General features: G+C 46.6%; 2 protein-coding genes across 2 annotated transcripts; one reads left to right on the forward strand and one right to left on the reverse strand.

Annotated features, from left to right (window-relative positions):
* Window positions 1-209: 209 nt before the first annotated feature.
* ATP5F1A (ATP synthase F1 subunit alpha) lies at window positions 210-7778 on the reverse strand. The gene is made up of 12 exons (XM_071425806.1): window positions 7620-7778; window positions 6427-6505; window positions 5243-5412; window positions 4293-4466; window positions 4049-4215; window positions 3771-3919; window positions 2715-2866; window positions 2361-2585; window positions 2149-2256; window positions 1482-1626; window positions 1106-1256; window positions 210-463 (listed from the first exon to the last, which is right to left on the reverse strand). Exons 1-12 carry the CDS (start codon window positions 7677-7679, stop codon window positions 382-384), a joined length of 1662 nt encoding a protein of 553 aa, XP_071281907.1. The 5' UTR covers window positions 7680-7778; the 3' UTR covers window positions 210-381.
* A 3990-nt stretch (window positions 7779-11768) lies between these two features.
* HAUS1 (HAUS augmin like complex subunit 1) lies at window positions 11769-20721 on the forward strand. Its single transcript, XM_071425807.1, has 9 exons — window positions 11769-11915; window positions 12984-13158; window positions 14135-14270; window positions 15265-15399; window positions 16357-16480; window positions 17046-17111; window positions 18321-18392; window positions 19476-19523; window positions 20469-20721. The coding sequence occupies exons 1-9, from the start codon at window positions 11862-11864 to the stop codon at window positions 20526-20528; spliced, it is 870 nt and encodes a 289-aa protein (XP_071281908.1). The 5' UTR covers window positions 11769-11861; the 3' UTR covers window positions 20529-20721.
* The last annotated feature ends 2434 nt before the right edge of the window (window positions 20722-23155 follow it).

The following is a 23155-nucleotide window of genomic DNA, read 5'->3' on the forward strand; positions in this document are numbered from 1 at the left end:
GCACAAACGATAAACGCTGAGAAGGTCCCTCAGCTCTGTCACTCTCCTGGCTTGTGTAAGGGGAGTTTGCCCACTCAGCTATTAAGGATACCCCTGATTTCCAGAGTTCCTCCAGCAGGGCTGTGTCCAGGGGAGTTCAGATCTGTGATTCTGCAGGCGCAAGAGTGAGCCAGAAGTACAGGCAAAAAGAAATCACTCAGAACACAGTATTTTTACATTCAGAACATAGCCTTTTTACATGGGAACCTTTATTCTCACCGAGATCTGTACATTCAAGTCGCACATGCTTTTGTCGTCTTTGACGGAGCTGGAACACTGGGTCACAACAGCCTGGTCTGGTCTGCTAGAACCAGCCTGGTCTGGTCTGTTAGTTTTAAGAGTTTATGCCTCAAAAGTAGACAGGAATTTTGTGACTATTTCCTTCAACTTTGCTTCTGTCTGGTCAGAGATCTTCCCTTCGGTCCTGTGGGAAGAGTTCAGTTAAATTCTGACACAACAATCAAAACAGCATCAACCCCAAGACAAACACAGAAGCTTTACAACAAACCTCCCCATTCCTAACAAATTCAGTAGATAAACGAACACACTTGTTTGGTGCATGAAGCCATCCCACTGACAGAATATCCCTTCTCCTGAAAGAGCCAGTCCTGTTTAATTCAGAACAGCTATCTGAATTCCAACAAGGCCCAACCTACAGAGCTGGTCCCCAGAGACAGAAGGCATATGATTGTCCTCATGACAAAAAAAGCCAGGACCAGTTTCCAGGACAGGACTATGGAAAGAATCCCCAACAGTTCACTCAGCAGCACTTAACCCACAGCACTCCAACAGCTCAAAGCTGTCCACAATACGGGAACTGAATCAATCAAGATTTCAGGAACAGGTTAGAGGAGACACATTGCAAGAAGGTTCACTTTAAGCATCAGCTGCTTTTCCTAAGAGCTGAAGCTGAGGATGGCAGATGGAAGACTGATTTAACCCCCAGTTTTGATACAGCCAGCTGAATGCCTGATGTTCTAGGACACACTACACTAACAGTTCAGTGACCATTATCTGCACTCCAGACATCAATACCCTTGGGATAAAGCAAGGTAAACCACCATACCTGATTGTGGAGAGGAGGTCCTGGTGCTGGCTCAGTACATGAGCCAGGAAAGCACTCTCAAATTTGGTGATCTTGCTGGGCTCCAGCTTGTCCAAATGACCTCTTACACCAGCATAGATGACTGCCACCTGCTCCTCAATAGCCATGGGAACTGCAGGAAAAGACAGCACTCACACCACTGGAAGTTTTCGCTCAGGACGTAACAGACTACAGTCCTTGGAACGGACAGCTGTCCAAGTGGGCACAGACAGCTCAGCGCAAGCCAATTTACATGTACCACATGCACAGAACAGCCACAAATGCAAACCAAGCCCAACCTCGTTAGCACAGGGCACCAGTGGCAGGCAGCCCTGCCAAGCCCGGGGCACGCACTCACCGTACTGGCCCTGCTTGAGCAGCTCTGTCAGGCGCACGCCGCGGTTCAGCAGCTGCTGCGTGGCTGCGTCCAGGTCAGAGCCGAACTGGGCGAAGGCAGCGACCTCCCGGTACTGAGCCAGCTCCAGCTTCATGGTACCAGCCACCTGCAGGGCACAGCCACAGCCACTGACACCACCTCTAACTGCGCCCAGGAGTTTGAAGGTTAGCTGGCAGCTGACTGGTGTTACAAGTCAGCTCTGCCTTGCACTCCATAAAAGTCAAATTTAAAAACTAACCAATGATTATAACCCACACTTTACCATAACCAGACTATTTCTCTGCAGAAACAGCAACTGTTGATATACATCTCTCTAATTCTAGATTTAGTCTAATTCTAGATAATTTAGTCTGGACTAAAAGCCTGCAGTTAAGAGAGCATTTTCTATTTTGTAAGTGATCAGTACCCAGTTCAACACATCAAAACTGAATCCTGCATCTTTATGCAGACACTACTTCCCTTTCTCCCATGCCTTTCTCAGCAGGCAATGGAAGCATTAAAGAGATCTCTAAAGTTTGTTCTTTTATAATTTTGTAACACTGAGAGATGCAAAGCTTTAATCCCTCTCTGCTCACAACTACACACCATTCATCTCTAACACGAGGAGTAACAGCAATTTCCCAATTACCTGCTTCATAGCCCTGGTCTGAGCAGCAGAACCCACACGGGACACAGACAGACCAACGTTGATGGCTGGACGGATACCTTTGTAGAACAACTCAGTTTCCAAGAAGATCTGCAGGATAGAATTGTATCATTATCTTGTTCAGAAGCCTGGAGGTCTCCTCAGAGACCAGCCACTAAGCTCCACGGAGATGCTGGGCTGTGAGGAAGCCATACCTGTCCATCGGTGATGGAGATGACATTGGTTGGAATGTAAGCAGACACGTCCCCAGCCTGAGTCTCGATGACAGGCAAGGCGGTGAGGGAGCCGCCCCCGAAGGAGTCGTTCATTTTGGCTGCCCTCTCCAGCAGCCGAGAGTGCAGGTAGAACACATCGCCCGGGTAGGCCTCGCGGCCAGGGGGGCGGCGCAGCAGCAGAGACATCTGACGGTAGGCAACAGCCTGCATGGAGCAGAGACAGCCTTCAGAGCTCTGCACCCCACTGAACGTTTCACAGCTCTAAACCCGAGTGTTCTTACAGCTACAAACACCAGTGCGACACCACGAGGCCTAAAACCAAAGTTTGCTGACCTGTTTGGACAAGTCATCATAGATGATGAGTGCGTGCTTCCCGTTGTCTCTGAAGTACTCCCCCATGGAGCAGCCTGAATAGGGAGCCAGGTACTGCAGGGGGGCCGCATCGGACGCTGTGGCAGACACCACAATAGTGTACTTCATGGCATCTGGAAAGGATTGCAAACACCTCTGAGTGCCTTGACTCATCATGCCCAAAATCAGCAAACACAACAAGCGTGTGAAGGACCAGTGCTGAAGCACATCCAGGCAGTGTCACTGTTGCTACAGGAAAGCCCAGCACACCAGCTGCAGCTAAACACACCTGCTAGCAAAAGTGACTCAGGAAGTCTCAAGGGCAACTTTGTGGCAGCTAACATCTAACATTTAAAACAAAGCTTAAGATGAAGACAAATTTTTCTTCATAAAAACTCATACTGAAAGTCCATGGTTTCCTGGCTGCTGTAAGACAGCACAACCCTCTCTGAGTGTCAAACAAATTACCATCCTTAACATGTGGGTTCTTCCATGACAGCTGCCAGGACCACCAGGCATGAGGTCACAGTGCCTGACCTCCTGCGAGTTCTGTTAAATGTGGAGCCTTGGTCACGGAAATCACGGATTCTAAAGATATGCTATTATTTAAAGCCTTATGTTTGGGCAGTGAAAACTCTTCGCTGCATTTCCAGCTGCCATTCACACCGACTGGCACATGGAACACGTGGGACAAATGCCAAGTCAATGGCAACTTGAAGGCCATAGCTTGTCACCAAGCCTGCCTGACTGCCAAGATGAAGCTTTTAACTCTGCTGAAAAAAAACCCTAAAATCACAGAGCAACTTTTCCAGAAGCAATTCAGCAGTTTGGGAGCCTCAAAATAGTCTTCCTAACTGCAATACAGCAAAAATGAGGGTTTTTTCCCCTAGAAAGGTATAGAGATTTCCTGTTCATAAAATCAAGTAATTCACTCATGTAATATGAATTCTGTCTACTTGCAGCCAGGAGAGGTCACAGCATTACAGTGAGAACAGGATGTCATCAGGTGCCAGGCTCAACCGTCTCCAAAATTCATACCTGCATCAGTGAGCCTCTTTACCAGCTGAGCAACAGTGGATCTCTTCTGGCCAATTGCAACATAGATACAGTACAGCTTCTTCTTCTCGTCCGTGCCATCGTTGAATCGTTTCTGGTTGATTATGGTGTCAATTGCAATTGAAGTTTTCCTGTGGAACAGAGAGCCTGGTGAGTTAAGCTGCCCAAGGTTCTCCCAGCCCTTACTTAATCCTATGTCCAGCTCCACTGCACCTGAGCCTCTGTTTAAGGAACATTTTAGGCTTGAGCACTTAACTTACCCAGTCTGTCTGTCACCAATGATCAGCTCACGCTGGCCACGGCCAATGGGCACCAAGCTGTCCACAGCCTTAATCCCAGTCTGCATGGGCTCACGCACAGAGATCCTGGGAATGATCCCAGGCGCCTTCAAGCCAACTCTCCTACGTGTCTTAGATGCAATAGCACCCTAAAAGAGAGAAAAAACTGCTGAGGTCTGTATCATACAGGTAACAGCAGAGGTACTTGGCACCCAGCTACACCTACCTTCCCATCAATTGGATTGCCCAGGGCATCCACGACACGGCCCAGCAGCTCCTCCCCCACGGGAACATCCACAATGGCACCAGTCCGCTTCACAACGTCCCCCTCCTTGATCAGTCTGTCGTTACCAAACACGACAACACCAACGTTGTCAGGCTCCAAATTCAAGGACATGCCCTGGGACAGAGATCACATCACTCTGAGAAAACCCATACTGACACGCACTAAAACTTTCATATTGACATGATCATTTCACTGTGGACAAAATCCTACATGATCTACCTTAACCTCGTGACAATGTTCTGCTTTTATGTACAAGTTTCTGTTTCCTTCCATGTTGGCTAGAGAACCTGCCTAAGTTTTCAACTTATGAGCTAGTTATACGCCAGCAGCCTAGCACTCAAGTCAATTGTTTCTCTAAAAAGAACAGAAAGGGTAAGCAAGGTTCAAGTAAATTACTTCCTTGCCTAGAAGCTGGACAAGAGAAAAGGACTGGCTTCTTCTCTGCTCAAGGTGAAATGGGTCATTAAAAATGCTCAAAGAGCTGTTACAGTACTCTTGGAACAGGTTTTAACCCACTGATAGGACTACAACAAACCAGCAAGCTGCATAATGTATTGGAAGCAGAGAGGTCATTACTAAAAAGCAAACAGAAAAGACAACCTGAAACCAAAGAAAAAAATCCAGTGCCGGGTTAGTCCTTTTACTTTCTAAATGAAGACAAAGACAGCTCAAATGTTCAAATGCTGGCTGAGAATCAGATGCTGATACTGAAAGCAGTGTCGTAAGTTTAAAAAAAAAAAAAATGTATTACTGTGTACTAAAGTTGCAATGAAGCTGCAATGCAATGCTCATAGTGGTGCCTCCAAGCATAGGCTCAGGTTCTCCTTAAAGAACTGTCTTTTTAATATCTCTGTGCTAAAGAGAGACTGTGCTAAGTGGCAGCAGCTTACCTTCAGCCCGGAAGAGAACTCAACCATCTCCTCTGCCTGCACATTCCTCAGGCCGTACACGCGGGCAATGCCGTCCCCGATGGAGAGCACGCGGCCCGTCTCCTCCAGCTCGGCCGAGGTGTCGGCTCCCAGGATGCGCTCCTCCAGGATGGAGGATACCTCGGCGGTACCTGGGGAGACGGTGGAAATCAGATTAGCATCTTAGGGTACAATGAGCAATCGGCAATCTTGCCTCAAATTCACAAGGTGCCTTTTCTCAGCTGTGCTCCACAGTCTAGCTAGCAACACCTGTACTTTGGGTAAGATAAATACCAGCCTCTGTATTGCCAGCAAATAAAAGCAGCTTCAACTCATCATCACCAGGCAGCTTCAACAAAAACAGGCCTGGTAGTTATCCACTTTCCTGATTACATCCTATGCTCTTGCTCCCTAGAAAGCAATTAGATTAATTAACCAGCCCAAGCCCAGGCAGAACAGGCCTGCTGGCAGAGCAGCTACTTAGCCTTGGATACATCAGAACACCCTGCCAAATGATCTGTGATCCAAGACCCACACATATGTAAATGAATTTTGTTATGTTTCAGGAGCAAGTCATTTGATCTAAGATATAAAAACATATTCCCCATACTTCAGTTTCATTTCCAACAGCTTGTTATCTCCTCAGCTAAGAAACAGTAAGTAACATTGTAAACCTTATTTATTAGTAATGTCCTTTATCACCTTAAACAACTTTAAAAAAACTTGCATAAAGCACTGCCAAACACACGCCACACAGTGCAGCTGTCTTCTCTAAACACCAGAGTGCTGGCAGCAAATAAAAGTTGTGCTCAAGGACACAAGGTCAAACCCAGGCAGGCCTGGGGAAGTCATCCAGTCCTTCATTCTGCTGCAGGCGACTCCAATCTGGGGCTATTTTTTTTCAAATAATGCTGCAGGTGACTGGAATGCTATTGAAGCAGGTACTCTGTGTAAGCCAGCTGACACACAGCCACTCCCTGCTCTGGGGGCATTGTCAAGGTATTAAAGTGCAGTTTGCTGCATGTGAACAGGTAACAGTTCACCTAAATATGCTCAGAACATAAATGTCCTGAAGTCCCGTCAACTAACACTCATCGTATTCAAATTCCTTTTTTGTCTGACAGACCAAATTCTTAAACCACACTCAAGACCTTCCTCAGACTCACCAGTTTTCTGAAAGCATGCTTTGGAGGCATGGAGGTTTCTTGTAGCAACAAATGCTGCACCGAGGGTGTTTCTGGAAACCTAAAATAAGCCATTGTTTCAGTAAGATTTCTTTAATCATGCAAAAAATTGCTGAGACATTAACACATCCTTGATCTTGAGCTGCTTATGTGCATCTCAGCTTTGAGCTAAGCCCCACAGCCCCTCATTCACAGCTCTGGAACCAAGTCCAGCACCATTAAGAAAGGACAAATAATGAAGGAGATTGCTCCAAATCCCTCGCTGCATTTTTCTGCAGTGTGCTGATGTCACCATCAACCGCTGCAGCAGCTCCCAAAGAGAAACCTCCTCGCATCTGTCATTTCTGTGCTGAACATGAGAACCTTGGGGCACAAAGAAATCACTGCACCAGTCAGTGCTCTGCAGAGAGAGAAGGCTGTCTTCTAACACAAATCTAACTGCAATGATATTGGTATTGTTGAAACACATAGAAAAAAAAAACCACAAAGCACTATACCAAAAACACCTCAGAATTGCAATTACTTTGGAAAAGAGCTCTGAGGTCAACCTATGAGCAAGCACCACCTTGCCAACTAGAACATGGCACCAAGTGCATTATATCCTTAAACACCTCTGAGCCTGGTAACTCCACCACCTCCCTGGTCATCCCCTTGCAATGCCTAATCATCCTTCCTGAGAAGAAACTCTTCTCATGGCCAACTTTGAACACTAAAGAAGAAAAAAATCTGCGATAATGAATGCATTACAAGATCATGCTTTTGCACTTTAAGCAAGGCTTCCAGGGCAGCATCATGCAGCAAGGGTGATGCCATTTAACATCCTGCACCACGAGAAGGCCTCTCCCCCGTTCATATTCATTGGAAATACTGGTTACTCACGGCTCTTCCCACCCTCCGTTTCCTCACAAACATTGAGGGGTTGTGAGAGGGATAAACCCCTCACCCCCTCAACCTTGACCTTGCCCTGACAGCTTTAAACCACTACCCCGAGCTCGCTCAAGGACACCCCGTTCCTCTGCGGGGTCTGTCCCACAGCGCTGACAGCACACCCCGTGCTTCCCTCCCCACACTCCGAAGTCACCCCCTCACACCCTCAATGTCACGGCGGCCCCCAAGATGGCGGCGGCGCCGCGTCCCCCCGGCCCCGCCGGCTCCGGGGCGGGCATGGCGCTCACCAGGCCGGCCTGCCGCGGCAGGGAGCGGGCGAGGGCGGCGGCCACGCGGGCGGAGAGCATCGCGGCGGCGGCGGGTCCCGGGGGAGGCTGAGGCTGGCGGACGCTGAGGACTGCCGGCCGCGCGCTCTGCACACAAAATGGCGGCGGCGCCTCACGCCCCTTTTGGCGCCGAGGCCGCGCCCAGGGGGCGGGGAGCGCCAGGGAACTGCTTCCCGTGCCCCTGATTTGGATGCGTGTGTGTATATTTACCTGTCTGTCCGTCTACACAGGAATATGTAGAATGGGCAATAAAAATGATAGAAATAATTTTTAAAAGCAAAATAAAACACTAAATGAGGCTTTTAGGAAAAAAGCCCTCTGCGGGATGTGTCCTTGAAATGGCCCTGAGCGGGCGGAAGGGGCGGGGAGCGAGGGGCGACCGGAGATGGGACAAGGGCAGGGACACGGGAAGGAATAGGGATAAGGGCAGGAACACGGAAGGAAAACGGACAGGAACTGAGGCAGGGACGGGGACAAGGGCCGGGGACACGGGTAGTGACAAGGGCAGGAGCACGGAAAGAGACATAGACAAGGGTAGGGACAGGGGCACGGAAGAGAACGGGGATAAGGATAGGAGCAGAGACAGGGACAGTGACAGAATCAGGGACAGAAGGGTTACCCCGCGGGCTCGTTCCCCGGTGTGCGGCACCATTTCACACACCGAGGCAAGGTATTTCTATCTCTTTTTCTAGTTAGCACAAAGCAGGTAGTTGGGTGTCTAGGTTATCCATCATCAAAACGTTACTCTGTTTATACATTTCAGCAACCAAAGGCGTCAGCATTCATTGCTTACAAATTACATAACTTCTCTGTTAGTTAGTACCATTCTATTAACTACCACTTCAATTAATTACCACTCAGACCCTTCTTTCCTAGTTAAATCTCTCACTTTTCATTTTAGTTAGTCTGTTTTGAGTTGTTGGTCAATGAGATGCTGGCCACACTCTCCCACTGCCAGAATTACTCTTCTCCCAGATACTGACTGCTCAGCCCTGCTGACTTCAGTCCTCGTGGCTCTCATCCACACAGCCATTCCTCTTGGAATCATCTTGATTTCCTTAAAAAAGCCAAGCTCACAATATGCAGCTGCTCAATCATAGCTGTCCTGATACAGCTACTGATAAAATCTTGAGGGGTGCAAAGCTGGTGGGGCTCAGTATCAGGGGCAGGAAAAGGGATAGGGCAGTGACAATGCTGTCTGCAAAAATCTGATTCCTTACCTGTTGTGCAATAAGCCAATAATTAGACACACCAAGAGACATTATTTATTGCAGGGTTGTGCAAGACTGGGTGCTCAGTGGTATTCTAGAACAATCAAAATGCTTGACAATTTATACATTTTAGCATACAAAGGAACTAGTGTTCACCGGCTATGTTACATAATTCTCTTATTAATTAGTACTGGTTAATGATTCTACTGTTTCTCATGCCTAGTCTTTCTTTTCTTTTGGGTTGGTGGGTTTCTTGGCTCAGTTGTCACAGATTGCCCCTGCCAGAATTACTGTTTACCCAGTCAGGGCTGATTTCAGCACAGATGCTGGGTTCACTTTATTAGTTTCTTTCTCATCTTGGAAGTTCAAGCAGATGTCCTTGTTGCCTGTAAACTCTGCATTCTCTGTGCCCGCTATCAGTGGTACATCCTTTCTTCCCAAGCTTTGTTAACCTCCCCCTAGGTCTGACATCATTGAAGCATATGAAGCTTGACAAGGCAATTCCACCAAGAAGTAATTTGTTTTCTCTAACGCATGGGCATTACTCAGAGCTTGGTTGTTAGTTTCTATCTGTTTCATGGATTAAATCTGGTTGGCCTGAGTATAGAAGCCCAGAAGATTAGAGGTTGCGTGCCTCAAACACCAATAGCTGGATAATTGTATAGCCAACCACAGATTGTTGGTAACAAGAATCAAGGTTTGTTGGTAAAAACACAGCTGTGAGGAAGAACAGGATGTGGCTGGAAAAGGGGCCATTCAGAGATTGGGCAGCATTTTTCTGGGACAAACATCCTTGTTCTAGTTCCTGGAGACAAACACAGCACAGAACAGCAATGAAGCCAAGAAGCAGTCTAGGACTGTACAGGGAATCAAGACCACCAAAGACCCTTGAAGCCCACCAACTCATTTTCAGAAAGAAATGAAGAATGAACTTCAGAACTGCAGATTATAAATTTGCATAGAAAGTGAGAAAGTAAACTCCAGGGCAGGGAAGGTCATCTGTTAAAGGTGCCCCTGCCATTGAATCTTGGATGCTCCATTCCCCTAAAGGGTTGGTCACCACACCAAGCCCCACCCAACTTGGGCCAGAATTCCAAGGCTGGGGCATCCACAGCTTCTCTGGACACCCTGTGCCAGGGCCTCCCCACCCACACAGTCAGGAATTCCTTCCCAATATCCCATCTATCCATGCCCAATATCCCCAGTTCCTGTGCAGCTCTCCTGGAGCCCCTGGAGGCCCTGGCAGGGGCTCTGAGGTGTCCCTGGAGCCTTCTCTTGTGCAGCTGAGCAGCCCCAGCTGTGCCAGGCTGGCTCCAGAGCAGAGGGGCTCCAGCCCTGGCAGCAGCTCCGTGGCCTCCTCTGCCCTGGCTGCAGCAGCTCCAGCTCCTTGTGCTGCTGGAGCCAGGGCTGGGGCAGCTCTGCAGGTGGGCTCTCACCTGAGCCCAGGGGCAGAATCCCCCCACCTGCAGCACCCCTCAGTCTGCAGTTGGGGATGATTTTATGTCTCACATGTGAGACAGGATTTGGTCTGCAGTGAGAAAGTGCTGAAACTCAGGCACAGTGTGATCGGTCCCTCTGGTAATCCAGAGAGGTTGGTAAAGCCACAGATTCCAGTGGATTCCCCTTCTAGGAATTGAAAAGGTTGAGTGAAAAATCCTCAGCTACTTTGGCATGTATTGTACTAAAAGTGATTCTTCACCAATTCTTTCCATGCTGCTTATTTCGGAAATCACTTACATTTCTGTAAAAGTGCCTGAGGGGGGAAAAAAATAAAACCCACACGGATGTTAAGAACTAGCACCACCACTCCCCCTGGGCCAGGACTTCAGATCCCTTTTTGTGAAGACAATTTTCTGATATCCGATCTAAACCTCCCCTGGCCCAGCCTGAGGCCGTTCCCTCTGCTCCTGTCCCTGTTCCCTGGAGCACAGCCCGATCCCCCCGGCTGTCCCCTCCTGTCAGGAGCTGTGCAGAGCCACAAGGGCCCCCCTGAGCCTCCTTTGCTCCAGGCTCAGCCCCTGCCCAGCTCCCTCAGCCTCTCCTGGGGCTCCAGCCCCTTCCCAGCTCCGTTCCCTGCCCTGGACACGCTCCAGCCCCTCAGGGTCTCTCTTGTCCTGAGGGCCCAGAGCTGTCCCCAGCACTGGAGGTGCCTCAGCAGGGCCGGCACAGGGACAGGCCCTGCCCTGGTGTTAAAAACGAGAGCAAGCTCCCGGTACTAGAGTGATTTCAGCACTTATTATAAGAAAAAGAAAGGCCTAAAGCAGGGCGCCGGCGGGCCGAGCAGGAGCGCTCCCGTCGGGGGTGCTGCAGCGCCGGCGCTGGGGCTGCTCAGCAGCGATATCCCCGATGCCCCAGATGGAGCGGCACAGGTTCAGTGGGTCAGAAGCCCCTTTTTATCCTGGTTTTTTTTTTTTTCTTTTTTTGCCCCTTTATATTGGTTTCTGTTTGGATCCTTCATTTGCATGAAGGTTTAAGGCGCTCGATTGGCCCATTACAGTTCTGTCCAGGCTGGCTCGTTTCTCTTGTGGGCTGGTGCACTTTACTTAGGTGTAATATGGTACGCTGAGTACCGTATTTCCTATAACTACCCTTTTAATCCCTTTTACAATGACAAAACTAACAGTACTCGCTTAACACTCTATCAACTATTTTACAACAGTTTCTATTTTTAAAACTGGGGCTGTGTCACACCCTGGCTGGGACAGCGCAGGGACCATTACCTACATGGGCACCCTGGGCTCATGTCCAGCCGCACCCCCAGACATCTTTCTGCTGTACTTATTGATGCCTTCCTCTTGCATCTCTTCTGTTTCGTTTTTCTGTTGCTGGGGTTCGTTTGGCGGTTTTTTTAACATCTTCCCTTAACGGACAGACGGCGTTTAACTCTCCGAGTAACTGTTAAACACGTTTCCATCGCTATTTCCCCCCGCTCCGGCGTAAGCGGCGGCGGTGCCGCCCCTCAGCCGCCCACTCCCGACAGGCTCCGGGCAGGATGGCGGCGGCGGGAACACCGGGCGGCGATTCGTTCCAGGAGAAGCTTACACGGGTAACGGGGGCCGGCGGGGCTCGCTTTCTCTTTTCTTCACAGTTTTCCGCACGCACACATACACACAGACACATCGTTCGTGCTTTTTGCGCCTGATGGTGCGGTGGTTTTCTCCATCGCTGCCTGTGTACGCGTACGGCAGCAGAATGAGGGAGGAGAAAAAATACACTTAAAGTTATACGGCTGAGTCTATTCTCCGTCAGGTTAATTAGTCAGGCTTATGCAAGTGTTTATGTTCGTTACATGCTGTTGAACTTCCAGGTTCTTCAGTTTTTACTGGTCATAATCTAACCTTTCTAATCTAATTAGGTTGGATATTAGGGAAAGTTCCTTTGCTCAAAAGGTTGTCCAGGCCTGGCACAGCTGCCCAGGGCAGTGGTGGAGTCCCCATTCCTGTAGGAATTTAAAAGCCGTGTGGATGTGGCACTTGGGGACGTGGGTCAGTGTTGGGCTGGGCAGTGTTGGGGGAATGCTTGGACTCAGTGATCCTGGAGGGCTTTTCCAGCCCAAACAATTCCATGGTTCCACGATCACAGCCCTACCTACCTGAGAGCACTCTGTTGGTCTCTTATTTCTGACCTTGTTTCTGATGGTACAACTGCTTTGCAGGGCTTTTGGCTTCACGTTGTGGTGACTCTCTCCTGTTCTCCTGCAGAGAGACTGCTACCAGTGATGGCTCGGGCACTTTTATCCCATACACTTTAACACGGTGTTCACCATTTTTCCAAACGCCTATTTAACATCTGTTGGGTTGTTACTGTGTCTGTAGCCAACAGGTCACGTGAATAAAAAGGTAAAATTTTATCACATGGAGATAAGCAGGTATTCCAAGAAATGAGGAAGATTAAAAAGGATATCATATAGTCTTCTTCTAGACCACAGAGGGTGGGTGTTTAAAGAAGAGGGAAAGGAATTTTTCTCCCCCTTTCCCACCCATGCCTCCTGGACTGATGTAGGAGTTGCTCTTCAGGAGTGCAGAGTTTGCAGTGGTTTACATTCTTCACGTCTATCAGCTATTTTCTGTCATTTCACATGATTGCTTGCTCTCTTGTCTCCCTTCTCTGGCAGGTTACTTTATGGCTAAAGAAATTATATGGGGGTGTGCCTATTCCAGAATATGAGGTGAATGAAAGGACAGTGGATATTTTGCATGAAATTATGGAGAACAATGAAGAGAGAGACAAGGATGTTATGTTGCTGATAGAGGACATGAAGGACAGGACCAGCAAATATGAAGCAGAAGGTGACTTTGCAACTCCATTTCTCAGTTCCACCTGAGTCAGGCTGTTCTGAGTGGATTGATTGTATTTGTTGAAAACTTTGGAATATATATAAATATATGTATTTGAAACAGACTCAGATTTTTTTTGATGCGGTTTCTATTACAATTTACAGCAACGTAAGATTGCTCAAGGACAGTTTTTTAAGCCATCTTGAGCAGGCCATAAATGTGGACAAGCAGGTTAATTGCTAAAACCTCCTGGTCTGCTGGGCTGGATAGCACAGCGTGGAAATATTGCCTGGATAGAGAGGGAAATGTCCCTGCAGCTCATTCAAGAGTCTGAGCTGGTGCTAAGCCACTGTTAAGGAAAGCCCTGGGGGAGCCTGAAACAACATTGAGATGATTACGTCTTGCTGAAGCTGCCTAGAGTGACTATTTTTTAATTTGTTTGGGTTTTTTTTGAGCAAGTGAGTGGTTCAGGGGACCATAGTGTGTTTTTAAAACACATAATAAAGGACTGTCACTTCATAGGCTTTTCTCAGGAAGGAATTTTACTTTTCTGTGCAAAGGCTGGCATGGTACACATGAAGATGTTTTTGTTCCTTCCAAGTGCCTTGGCACCAAACAAAAAATGATGGAGACAGACTTTCTGGGTCTGCCACAAACAAGGCTCAGCCTTGTGGGCTTTGTGGGAAGGTGACCTGGATGTGCTCATTGCTGTAGCACAGGGGTGAGCTCTTGTTTGTCTGATGTCAGACAGACTGGTCAGGGAGGGAATGGAGCAGTGCTTTCTCCCTTTATACACTGAATCTGTTTGACAAATAGAGATGTGGCAGCACTTTGGCATGTTTAAGCCTTTTTTCAAAGTGTCTTTTTTCCCCCAACAACAGGCAGGTAGCCAAGTTTCCAGTGTGGGATTGGGTTCTAGCTTTGAAGAGTTCAATAGAAGAGCAGTAATATTTAAAAAAATCACTGCTTTGGTTTGTATATTTTCCAGCTGACTACTGGCATGATATTCTTGGAGAAAGCCTGAGTTTTTTGGAGGGCAGTATGTCCAAAGAGGCCAACGATGACCTCACTGACCTGGTACAAAGTGCAATAGAACTTGACATGGAGGACACTTCTCTTACCAGGTAATTCTTCACACTCTGCATTCGTGGTGAGGGGCTGTGCTGTTTTCCTCTGTTTTTCCACATCAGCAGCTCCAAACTTTGCACTAGGAATCTTCTTTGTCAGGCTCATTTTTCACCCCTTGGGCAGCTTTAGAGTGCATGGGAACTGAGCAAAAAATGCTAGCTCTAGGTTATCCTGGCACAGGAAGGCTCTGAAGCCCGAGAAGGGCCTGGGATGGAGTTAAATCCTTCCTTTTTCTCCTGCTTTTGTGGTCAGTGGCTGCAGGCTGCTGCCAGTTGGACTGTTGTGCCAGGTATCCCAGGCTACAGCAGTGTTCACACTGCTTGGGCAAGGACTGGGGAACTGTGACTGGTCTTCCAGCCTCAGCTCCTCATCCTCGTCTGTGTCATCTGGCCTCAGTTCATGCGAGGAGATTCCCTCTGCCATGGGGAAATGGCATCTGCTAGTCTGGTCTCCTTGGGCCTCTCTCCCTAGCATGGCTTTGGCCCGTGGCACTGCAACACTTGCAGCAAAGAAGGGGCAGAGTCCGCCTTGGAACCCGATTTTTATGTGATATTTAGGGTCTTGGCACTTAGATCTCTCTTCCTGAGCTGGAAGGGGAAGAGCTTTGGGCCACTTGGGAAGAGGAGGGTACTCAGATGCTGCCGGGCACATCTTGTGACCATGCCTTTTCAGGGACTGAATACAGTTTCCCTCAAAGGCAGTGAGGCAAGCCAGGAGTGGAGCACGTGGTGGTTTTATTCACCAGAGTGCCAGTTGTGTTGTTCACTTGCTCACTTACTCAGGTTGCTGGACTGTTTTCCCTTCCATGTGGAAATCTGTGTTAGTTATGGAAAGCAAATTCCCTTAGTATATCTTATTTAAATTTACCCCTGCCATAACATCAAGAGGAAACTAAGTCATTAATTTAAAGTGTGGAGAAAAGAATAACAACAACTCTGACTTTGAGAAGAGCTGATTCCTAAGCATTCCCACTGATTCTCTCTTCACCAGCTTCTACAGTGCCATCAATGACATGACCTTGGAAATGTATAAAACAAAATCAAAAAACAAAGAAATGGAACAGAAATTGAGGATCCTCACGAAAAAACTAACTTCAGCACTGATGGTGGAAAAGCAGTTAGAGAAGTGAGTAATGGACGAAGAAGAGGGAAAGTTTAAAGTAATACTGGTGATTTCTGTCTTGGGCAATGTTGGTTATGGTAACTAACAAGGAAAACTGAATTTTTAGGGGTTTGACACATCTCCAATTCAAAGTATTTGGAAGCATCTATCAAAACCCATGTGTTATGGATACTTTCAGTAGTCGAAAGAGATCTGGGAAAGCATCAAACCAATTATTTTAAAGCAAAAGTGATCTCCAACCTGTTTTCAGATACAAGTTTCCATCTTCCACCAGTTACTTTTGTCTGAGGCTGAAGACAAATCTGATTTTCTTAGCACATTTAGCATGGCCTCTGTAGTCAGACTAAGGGAGGCAAAACAAAAACCATTCTCAGGTAAGAAGTTCCCTTAACCAGTGTGTAGAAGACATATTAATAGTGATAACTAAAAAAAAAAAAAAAAGTGTCAAGTCATTCCCTGGAGGATGTAATCTGAAGGGCTTTGCCAAGCACAGCACAATCAACCCCAGCCTTGAGTGGGTGCTGGCCCAGATGTTCTCCCTTCCAGTCTAATTATTTCTAGAATGGGGTTTTTTTGTCTTTTAAAGTGGTAATTTGCCTTGTAAGCGAGATTCCCGTGTGCTTTCTGCAGGTTTGCCTCCCCTTGATCTGAGGTTTAGCTTGTGTAACAGGTCTCTAAGTGAGTTAGGGAATTATGCACAAGATTTTTACCCTTTGCTAATTTTAGGCATATGGCTTTCTTCTTTGCCTCTATTTTCCCTGGTCTGTGGGGTTCTGGAGGTAACAGCTGTATATGTTTCCATTGGAAAATCTCACAGGGAAATACAGGGTTTTCTCAGTTTTCTTCTTCCTTGTGTTTGTTGTATTGCAGAGTTTAGCTTGAGCATAGGTAAGTAACAGTATTTGTATACTGATACATCTTTGAATGTAACAGCTTTTTCTTTCTGTGTTATTTTTTAAGGGATATTGAAGAATTGAAGAAATCTCAGGGAATACAACAGGCCAAAGCTGAGACTCAATCCAAGAATTTGAAGTTCCTGGAAGATAAATCTAAGGATCTGAAGATAAGGATCTGTGATGCTGAGGTAGGTGGAAGGAGTTTTCTTACACAAAAAGAAATGTGATGGGATGACACAGCCGTGGTGGTTGAGCCCAAATTTGTAGTTACAGAGACATTCCATAAGCTTCCTGAACTCCAGTACTGGGGACTCTTGAGCTAACAGGACAACATGTGAATGTAGTTCAGTTGTCCCTGCTGATCTCTCCTCAGTGCATCCTGTGATCAGTACAGTGCTGTCTCCTCATTCCCTGAGAAACTCTGGCAGGTTACTTTATGGCTAAAGTGAAGCCATACCTGATACCTTGACAAGCACGGGATGGAAAGTGTTGTATTACAACTGACATTTTCCTGAGAAGCCTTTCTTCAGCCTTGCCATGTGCACTTCTCCCACTGCTTTTCTGGAAAGACTTGTTATTCTTAGTACAAATTTTAGCAGCACCTCATCTTGTACGCCAGCTATAGCTGTGGCTCCAATAGCACACATTTCTGCCGTGGACAACCTGTGTTCTTCCCTGCCTGTTTAGATTTAAACAGAAGGAAATGGTGAAATCTTTCTCCTTGTTGCATTTTGTGCTCTCTCCTGTTTGCAGGCTAAGCTTGTTGCCAGGGGGTTGGACCAATCCCTGACACATGAGGCACTGGTGAAATCATCTGAGGTAGGTTTTTGGATACAAGAGGGATGTTGCTACAGTGGGACAGGCCAGGCTTGCTTGTTGGGTGCTTTCAGGAATTGTAGTTTGCTCTTTGGCTGCCTGAACAAATCTTGATGGTCAAAGGAAACACAAATAAAAATCCTGTAGGTGGATTCCCATGAACTGGGCTCTTTTGGGTGGGTTTGTCTCTCCTAGAGGCATCTACTGGAGAATTTCCACAGAATAAATTCCCTGCCACTGAAAACAGATCTGCCTCCTTTATTTCTGATCTGTGTTATAAACACAGTGGATATTCTGTGGACTATATCCCATTACATGGCTACCTGTGTATTGCAGTTTCTTGATAGAATGACCCATGTGATCCTTGGTACTTTGTGTGAAGCAAATTTCTTCCAAACACTTTAAAAAAGGGAGATAAGGTCAAATGAAACCCAAATTCAGATTGAGTGTCTGCTATTTTTTTTTTTTGCTGTGTCTTTAAACATAACATTTTTCAGCTTTATCGTAAGCCTAGTAGAACATCTTAAAGAAAAGCACATTTCTTGAGTTTGTAACTACAGATTTTATGTCCTATGCACTCAACACATCTTCATGTTTTTTGCTGGTTTTGTAGTGGGAACTCAGTCTTTCTCCTTACTACTTTTGCTATCTTTTCCTTTATGTTTTTATGTTCCTTTATGTTTTCGAGTGGAGCAGTGAAAATAGGTTTCCTGGTTTTTCTGTTGTGCTTCTCACCAACCAGCACTGGGTGGCAGTGCTCACATTGCCCAGTGTTACACGAGACCAGAACTAATTTTTATTGGAATATTGCATCTAGAAAGCCACAGGCAAATTTTCTAGGCTTGTCATCTTCTAGATCCCAAGCATAACATACAGTTTGACTCCTTGACATTTATAGAACTGCTTTGCCAGGACATCAATGAAATGGGCAGCACAAATGGCTTTATCTTTTTTATATAACTTTGATTATTTGAAAAGAGTTCAGGACTGTGGAAGGTACTCAGTTTGCAGCCCCAAAAAGAAATTACTCCCACTTGATAAGCATAAGGGAGAGTCTTTTTGCTACTGTGTGAGCAAAACTTCGGTTTTCCATGTGTTTTATAGAGGATGAAATCTCTCAAATTCTGAAATGTTGTAGGTAACTATCTCACTCATTTCCATCAATTCTGCAAATAATTCCCTAGAATATGATCTGCCTTTCTCTCTCTGCAGGAACTGGCTGCACTGCGTAAAGAAATAGAGCCATTGAAGACGGAACTGGCATCCTATCTTGATTTACCTCCTGTAACTATTTATTCCACTCTTATGTTGTATTTGCCATCAGGTTAATTTTAGTGGCCTTCAGAATGTAAGGGATATCCTTGTGATGCCTTTGGTGGACAGGTAGATGTCCTACAGGTCTGGTAATGATGCAGACCAAAGACTTGATCTCTGTTTATTAATCAAAGCCAGGAAGTTAAGCTTCCTTGTCAGGCAAACTTTGTTCTAACAAAGTAGACAGATTTGCTGGGTAAATTAGTATTCAGGTGAATTAGCTAGAAATTTGACAAAGAAATATGGAAGAAAAGGAATCCCCTAGTATAACCAACTTTTTGAGATTTACCAGTATTTTAGCTGTAATGCTCGTTGGGCCATATTGGTGGACACAGCACGTGGTGCAGAGTTTGGAGCTCTGAACAGGATTTTAAGGATCCTGAAGAAATAGCCAAATGTAGGTTTTGTCCCCTAAACTGGCTGCTCCATCATTTTCTTTGATTTCTCTTGAGGATGCTGGGTACTCAGCTCTATGAAAATGCAGGTTTCTTTTCTCCCTCATACAAACACTGACGTCTTGCTACTAGAAAAAAAAAGCCTGTGGCTGGAAAAGTGGGACTGCTGCTCTGTTTAACCCATCTTCCTCCAAGAGGCAGCATTCTCCTTCTCTCAAGTGGAACAGGACATTCAAATGGGATTAGGTTCTCCAGTTCCCTCCTCCAGCCTTGCTGTCAATGGAGACAGGGTGAGCCCCTGGTGCAGGCAGGAGGAGGGGAGGGAGGTTTATCCTTGCAAACTTAGTGTGCTTTGGAAAAGTCTTGCAAAAATATTGTTGAAATCAAGTCCCTTGTTTGGTAGGTTTGGAAAATTGCTTAAAATGAAGGGGTTTTTTTAGACTTTAGGCCATACCAGACTTTTGAAAAATACACAATTGCCCAAACCAAGCCAATACTAGACTTTTAATGGGAATACCTTCTGCATGTGGAGTGCCTACACAAAACTTCATTAATTGTCCATTAATTCACCTGAGGCTCATCATTAGATTCTTGTAAAGGTGCAGAGACTCTTGTTTCTTGATGAAATGCTGATTTTTATGCCATTTTCTCTCATTAGAGCATTCCCCTGGCGCAAGTGAAGGTTGAAGAAGCGAGAAAAGAACTTGTAAGAGTTTTTTTATCTTTCCAGGAGCTACATATATTAATTGATTACAGATTTACCCACCTTAGACTGTAGTCTTAATGTCCTCATGGGGAGATTTGGTGAGGCAGGAGTTGTAGACACTGATCAGGGGAACTGGTGGACTGATGTCTGAGCTGCAAAGGCAGTCTGGCACAGTGACATCAGTGCAGATTAGGTAGCTATATCCCCAGGAATTTTGTCTATTGGAATCTTTATCCACTCACTTTAGGTCTCAGAAGCTTCCTTGCTCCTCCTGAACTCTCAGAGGGCTCCAGGCTTATTTTTAGTCAACATCTGCCTTGTAGACTGCAATGGGGATGTTCCCCTGTAAAACACAGTGCCCATTTCCTCCATGCTTGAGTAACCTGCAGGTGTGGCTGTTGAGCCAAACACCATAAAACTGTTTGGGAAGTTCATATGTAGCTTTTCTGAGTGAGCTGAGCCACGTTTGAGCCCTATAAAATATGTTTTTGTTCCTTTGGGCTACTGCCTGCTTGCTCATAAGCACAAGTGGTAAGCCTTAAACCTGTGATCAAAAATCACAATAAGTAGGGTAATCACATTAAGATAGGTAAGAGCATTTTGCACATTTTTGGGTGAGACTGCCTGGGTTGGTTCACCACTTGTTTTTGATTGAGGGAGTAGAAGCTCCCCTTACCAGCCTGAGGCTGTTCTGAGGTCAGAATGCTCACCTCTGGGGGGGACCAGTGAGCTAGGACGTGTCCAAAATCACATTGGGGCACAGAGTAAAGGCAGCTGAACTTGTCCAGCCTTCTGTTTGGAGGGCAGGTCCATCCAGCTCAACACCAGGGTTATTCCATCACTGCTGACAGCCTCCCAGGGTTTGACCACTGCAGATATGTTTGCCAGCAACGTGTGGAAGCTGTCTCATGGTCCCTGATTCCTCTTGGTTTTCTCTCCTGGTAGAAAGCCTTGGATGAAGAGCTCACAAGGGAGATTGAGGCTCTGCCTTTTGAGCTGACATAGCTCAGCAAACCCCAGCTCACCTGAATGGGCCTGCCTGGAACACGATCTTCCTTCTGTTGCCTACCTACTTGCACTAGCAATGCACTTCAGAGCTCTTACCTGTACCTTGGCAGCTTCCTGCTGTGTTCTTCTCTCTGTCAGCCTTGTGTTTATAAGCTTCACCTATTTTTCATTAAATAGCATCCAAACTTGCTGTTGTCTTCATGAGTTATTTTTCCTTCTGTGATAAACACTTGTAAAGCAGCTCTATAGATAGTGTAGGCAGGCATAGTTTTCTAACAAAACAAAAAAGTTTTGTTAGAAAACATAGTTTTCTAACAAAAAAAAAGCCCCACACAGTAAGACCTTTCTAGCTCTAAAACCAGTATTTTTGCAGAACCCCTGTGGGACATGATGATTTTGAAGTCCGATTGCCCTTAACAATTCCACCTCAAATGTCATCTTCCACGAGGGTTCCCTGAGCTCTGTTATTTCTATGCCATCACCACACCAGCATTCCACACTTTCAGAAGTGTTTTGCATATGCCAGCTTTTAGAAACCGTTTGATTCCAAAGCCAAAAATCAGAAAATCTCCTGTGGAGAGGGAAAAGGCAAAACCTAGAAAGAGTGGTAGCACCTGAGGACACTGAGCATGGATGGGCCTGTTTGTTGTGGGAAGCATCCGGGCAAATAGTGGTGGTGGTCTCAGTGACAATCTGTTTGCAATTGGAATTGCAAGAGATAATGGCCATGAGAGCTGTTGCTTCACTGCAAAAGTTGATTTTCCACTGATCTGCAGGATGAGAGGTTCAAAATTACACTGCTGTCAATAAAACCCACAAGTGTGACCTCTGTCCTCTCCTTTTTTCTGTGATGGGGAAGAACAGAGGGATGCCCAGAGAGCTACTGCCCATAGGAATCTCCAACCTCTTTCATACAGCAGAAGGAGTTGCTGTTTAGTTCCAGGTGTTTAAATCAAGCTGTGAGGAAAGGGTGAGTTGCCTTAGTTTTGGGGCTAATTATCTTCACTCCTTCTGGGGTAGGAAATGAGGGCAAAAGCAAGTGGAAAATTAAAGGGCTAAACTGGCTGAAGAGGAATTACCTCAGGGGTCACTGATGTGAAATTTGGAGCAGGCAGCATAGTGCAGGGATGATTACAGGTAGAGCTACTGCTTACGAGTAAAACCCACACAAAAGCTATGGGAATGGTGTTTGAACGTGGAAAGAACAAGAATATAATCTGATTTTTCTGTTGTGGTAGGGGAAAGAAGTTGTAGTCTTGGAAGACATCAGAACATGGCTGGGTAGACATCAAAGAATGATCTAACAAGAAAGCCAGTGTAAGGCACTGGAGGTCATAGCCTGGCAATTAGGGAATCTTAATCACTGGAACCTCTTAAAAGCAAATTAGAAATTATTTGCTCGAGTGTTTAAAATGTGAGGGAGTGTTAATCACTCTTTGGGATACAAAGATGGGATAGATGAGGGCTTGAGGGTGCTGCCAGCCCTGCTTTTTAATGAGTGCCTCAAGACTTACTTGGCTAAGATTAGGGGAAGACTTTTTATCTCACACGTGTAACCATGACTCCAGGCTTGGGAGGATTTTCTGGGGACTGTGGCACTTCCATAGCTCCACCTCATCATGAAATGCTGCACTGCTTGTGAAGCCTGGGGCTGTTCTCCCCTGCCCACGCCCACGGAGCAGCTGCACCTCTCCCCGGCTGCTGCTGTTTCACAGCACGTGAAGAGCCTGAATCCAGAGAGCAGCAGGGCCAGACTGTCTGGAGAGCTGCTCAAACACAGCCACGTGTTGCTTCCTAGCACTGGAAACTCAAGGAGGAAAATAAAAAAAAAATCCCCAGCAGCTGCATCCGAGCCATGTGTCACAGCTGAGCCGTCCCCGGCGCACACAGCGTAAATCAGCAAGCAGCTGTCGGGTCTGACTGCTCAGCTCTTGGTTGGGAATCGGGAAAAGTCAAATAAATGAGATTTGTGGAGCCCTTTGGGAAGGTTTCTCAGCTCTCTTTGGTCAGAGTGCCTTAAGGGAGCCCTTTCCTTTGGTGTTTTGGAACAGACCGGCTTTTCCCATGTGGGGATGGGATGCTGGAGGAGGAACAGCTCGCTCAAGTCCTGCTGAGACAGGAGCACACCATGCTGGCTGAGAAAACCCCTGATTCTGGGCTTCCCCCCTCTGCCCTGGCAGCTGTTGGGTGTTTTCATGGGAGTCACAGTGGGTGGGTGCCAGCTGGACCCTTGGCTGTTGGATGGTATGGAACAATCACCCAAGTGAGAGGGAGACGTGAGGCTGGGGAGCCTCCACTGCTTCACTGTCCCCGCAGGGCACATCAGCTGCTCCCCTCTGAGCTCCCAGACTGAGCTTTGGAGACACCTGTGTTAACACCTGCAAGATGAGAGCAGGTGCAGGGCCAGGCTGAGCTGCAGACATTCCATTTTCCCAACAATGTGCAAGAGGTGTTTGTGCTTTATTGCTGTGCGCTTCATTTCTCCTCCTGGAAAACACGAGGGATTCCACCATAAAACAAAATTAAAAAAAAAACACCAAAAAAACCTCACCAAAAACACACACACAAAAAAGGAGTAATTAAAATTGTGAATTCAATGTGAAAAATGGGGATGAGCCTCAAGC

This window comes from Agelaius tricolor, unplaced genomic scaffold, assembly GCF_023055355.1.
Source record: "Agelaius tricolor isolate 1412-34295 unplaced genomic scaffold, bAgeTri1.0.p SCAF_4, whole genome shotgun sequence".
Taxonomy (NCBI): domain Eukaryota; kingdom Metazoa; phylum Chordata; class Aves; order Passeriformes; family Icteridae; genus Agelaius; species Agelaius tricolor.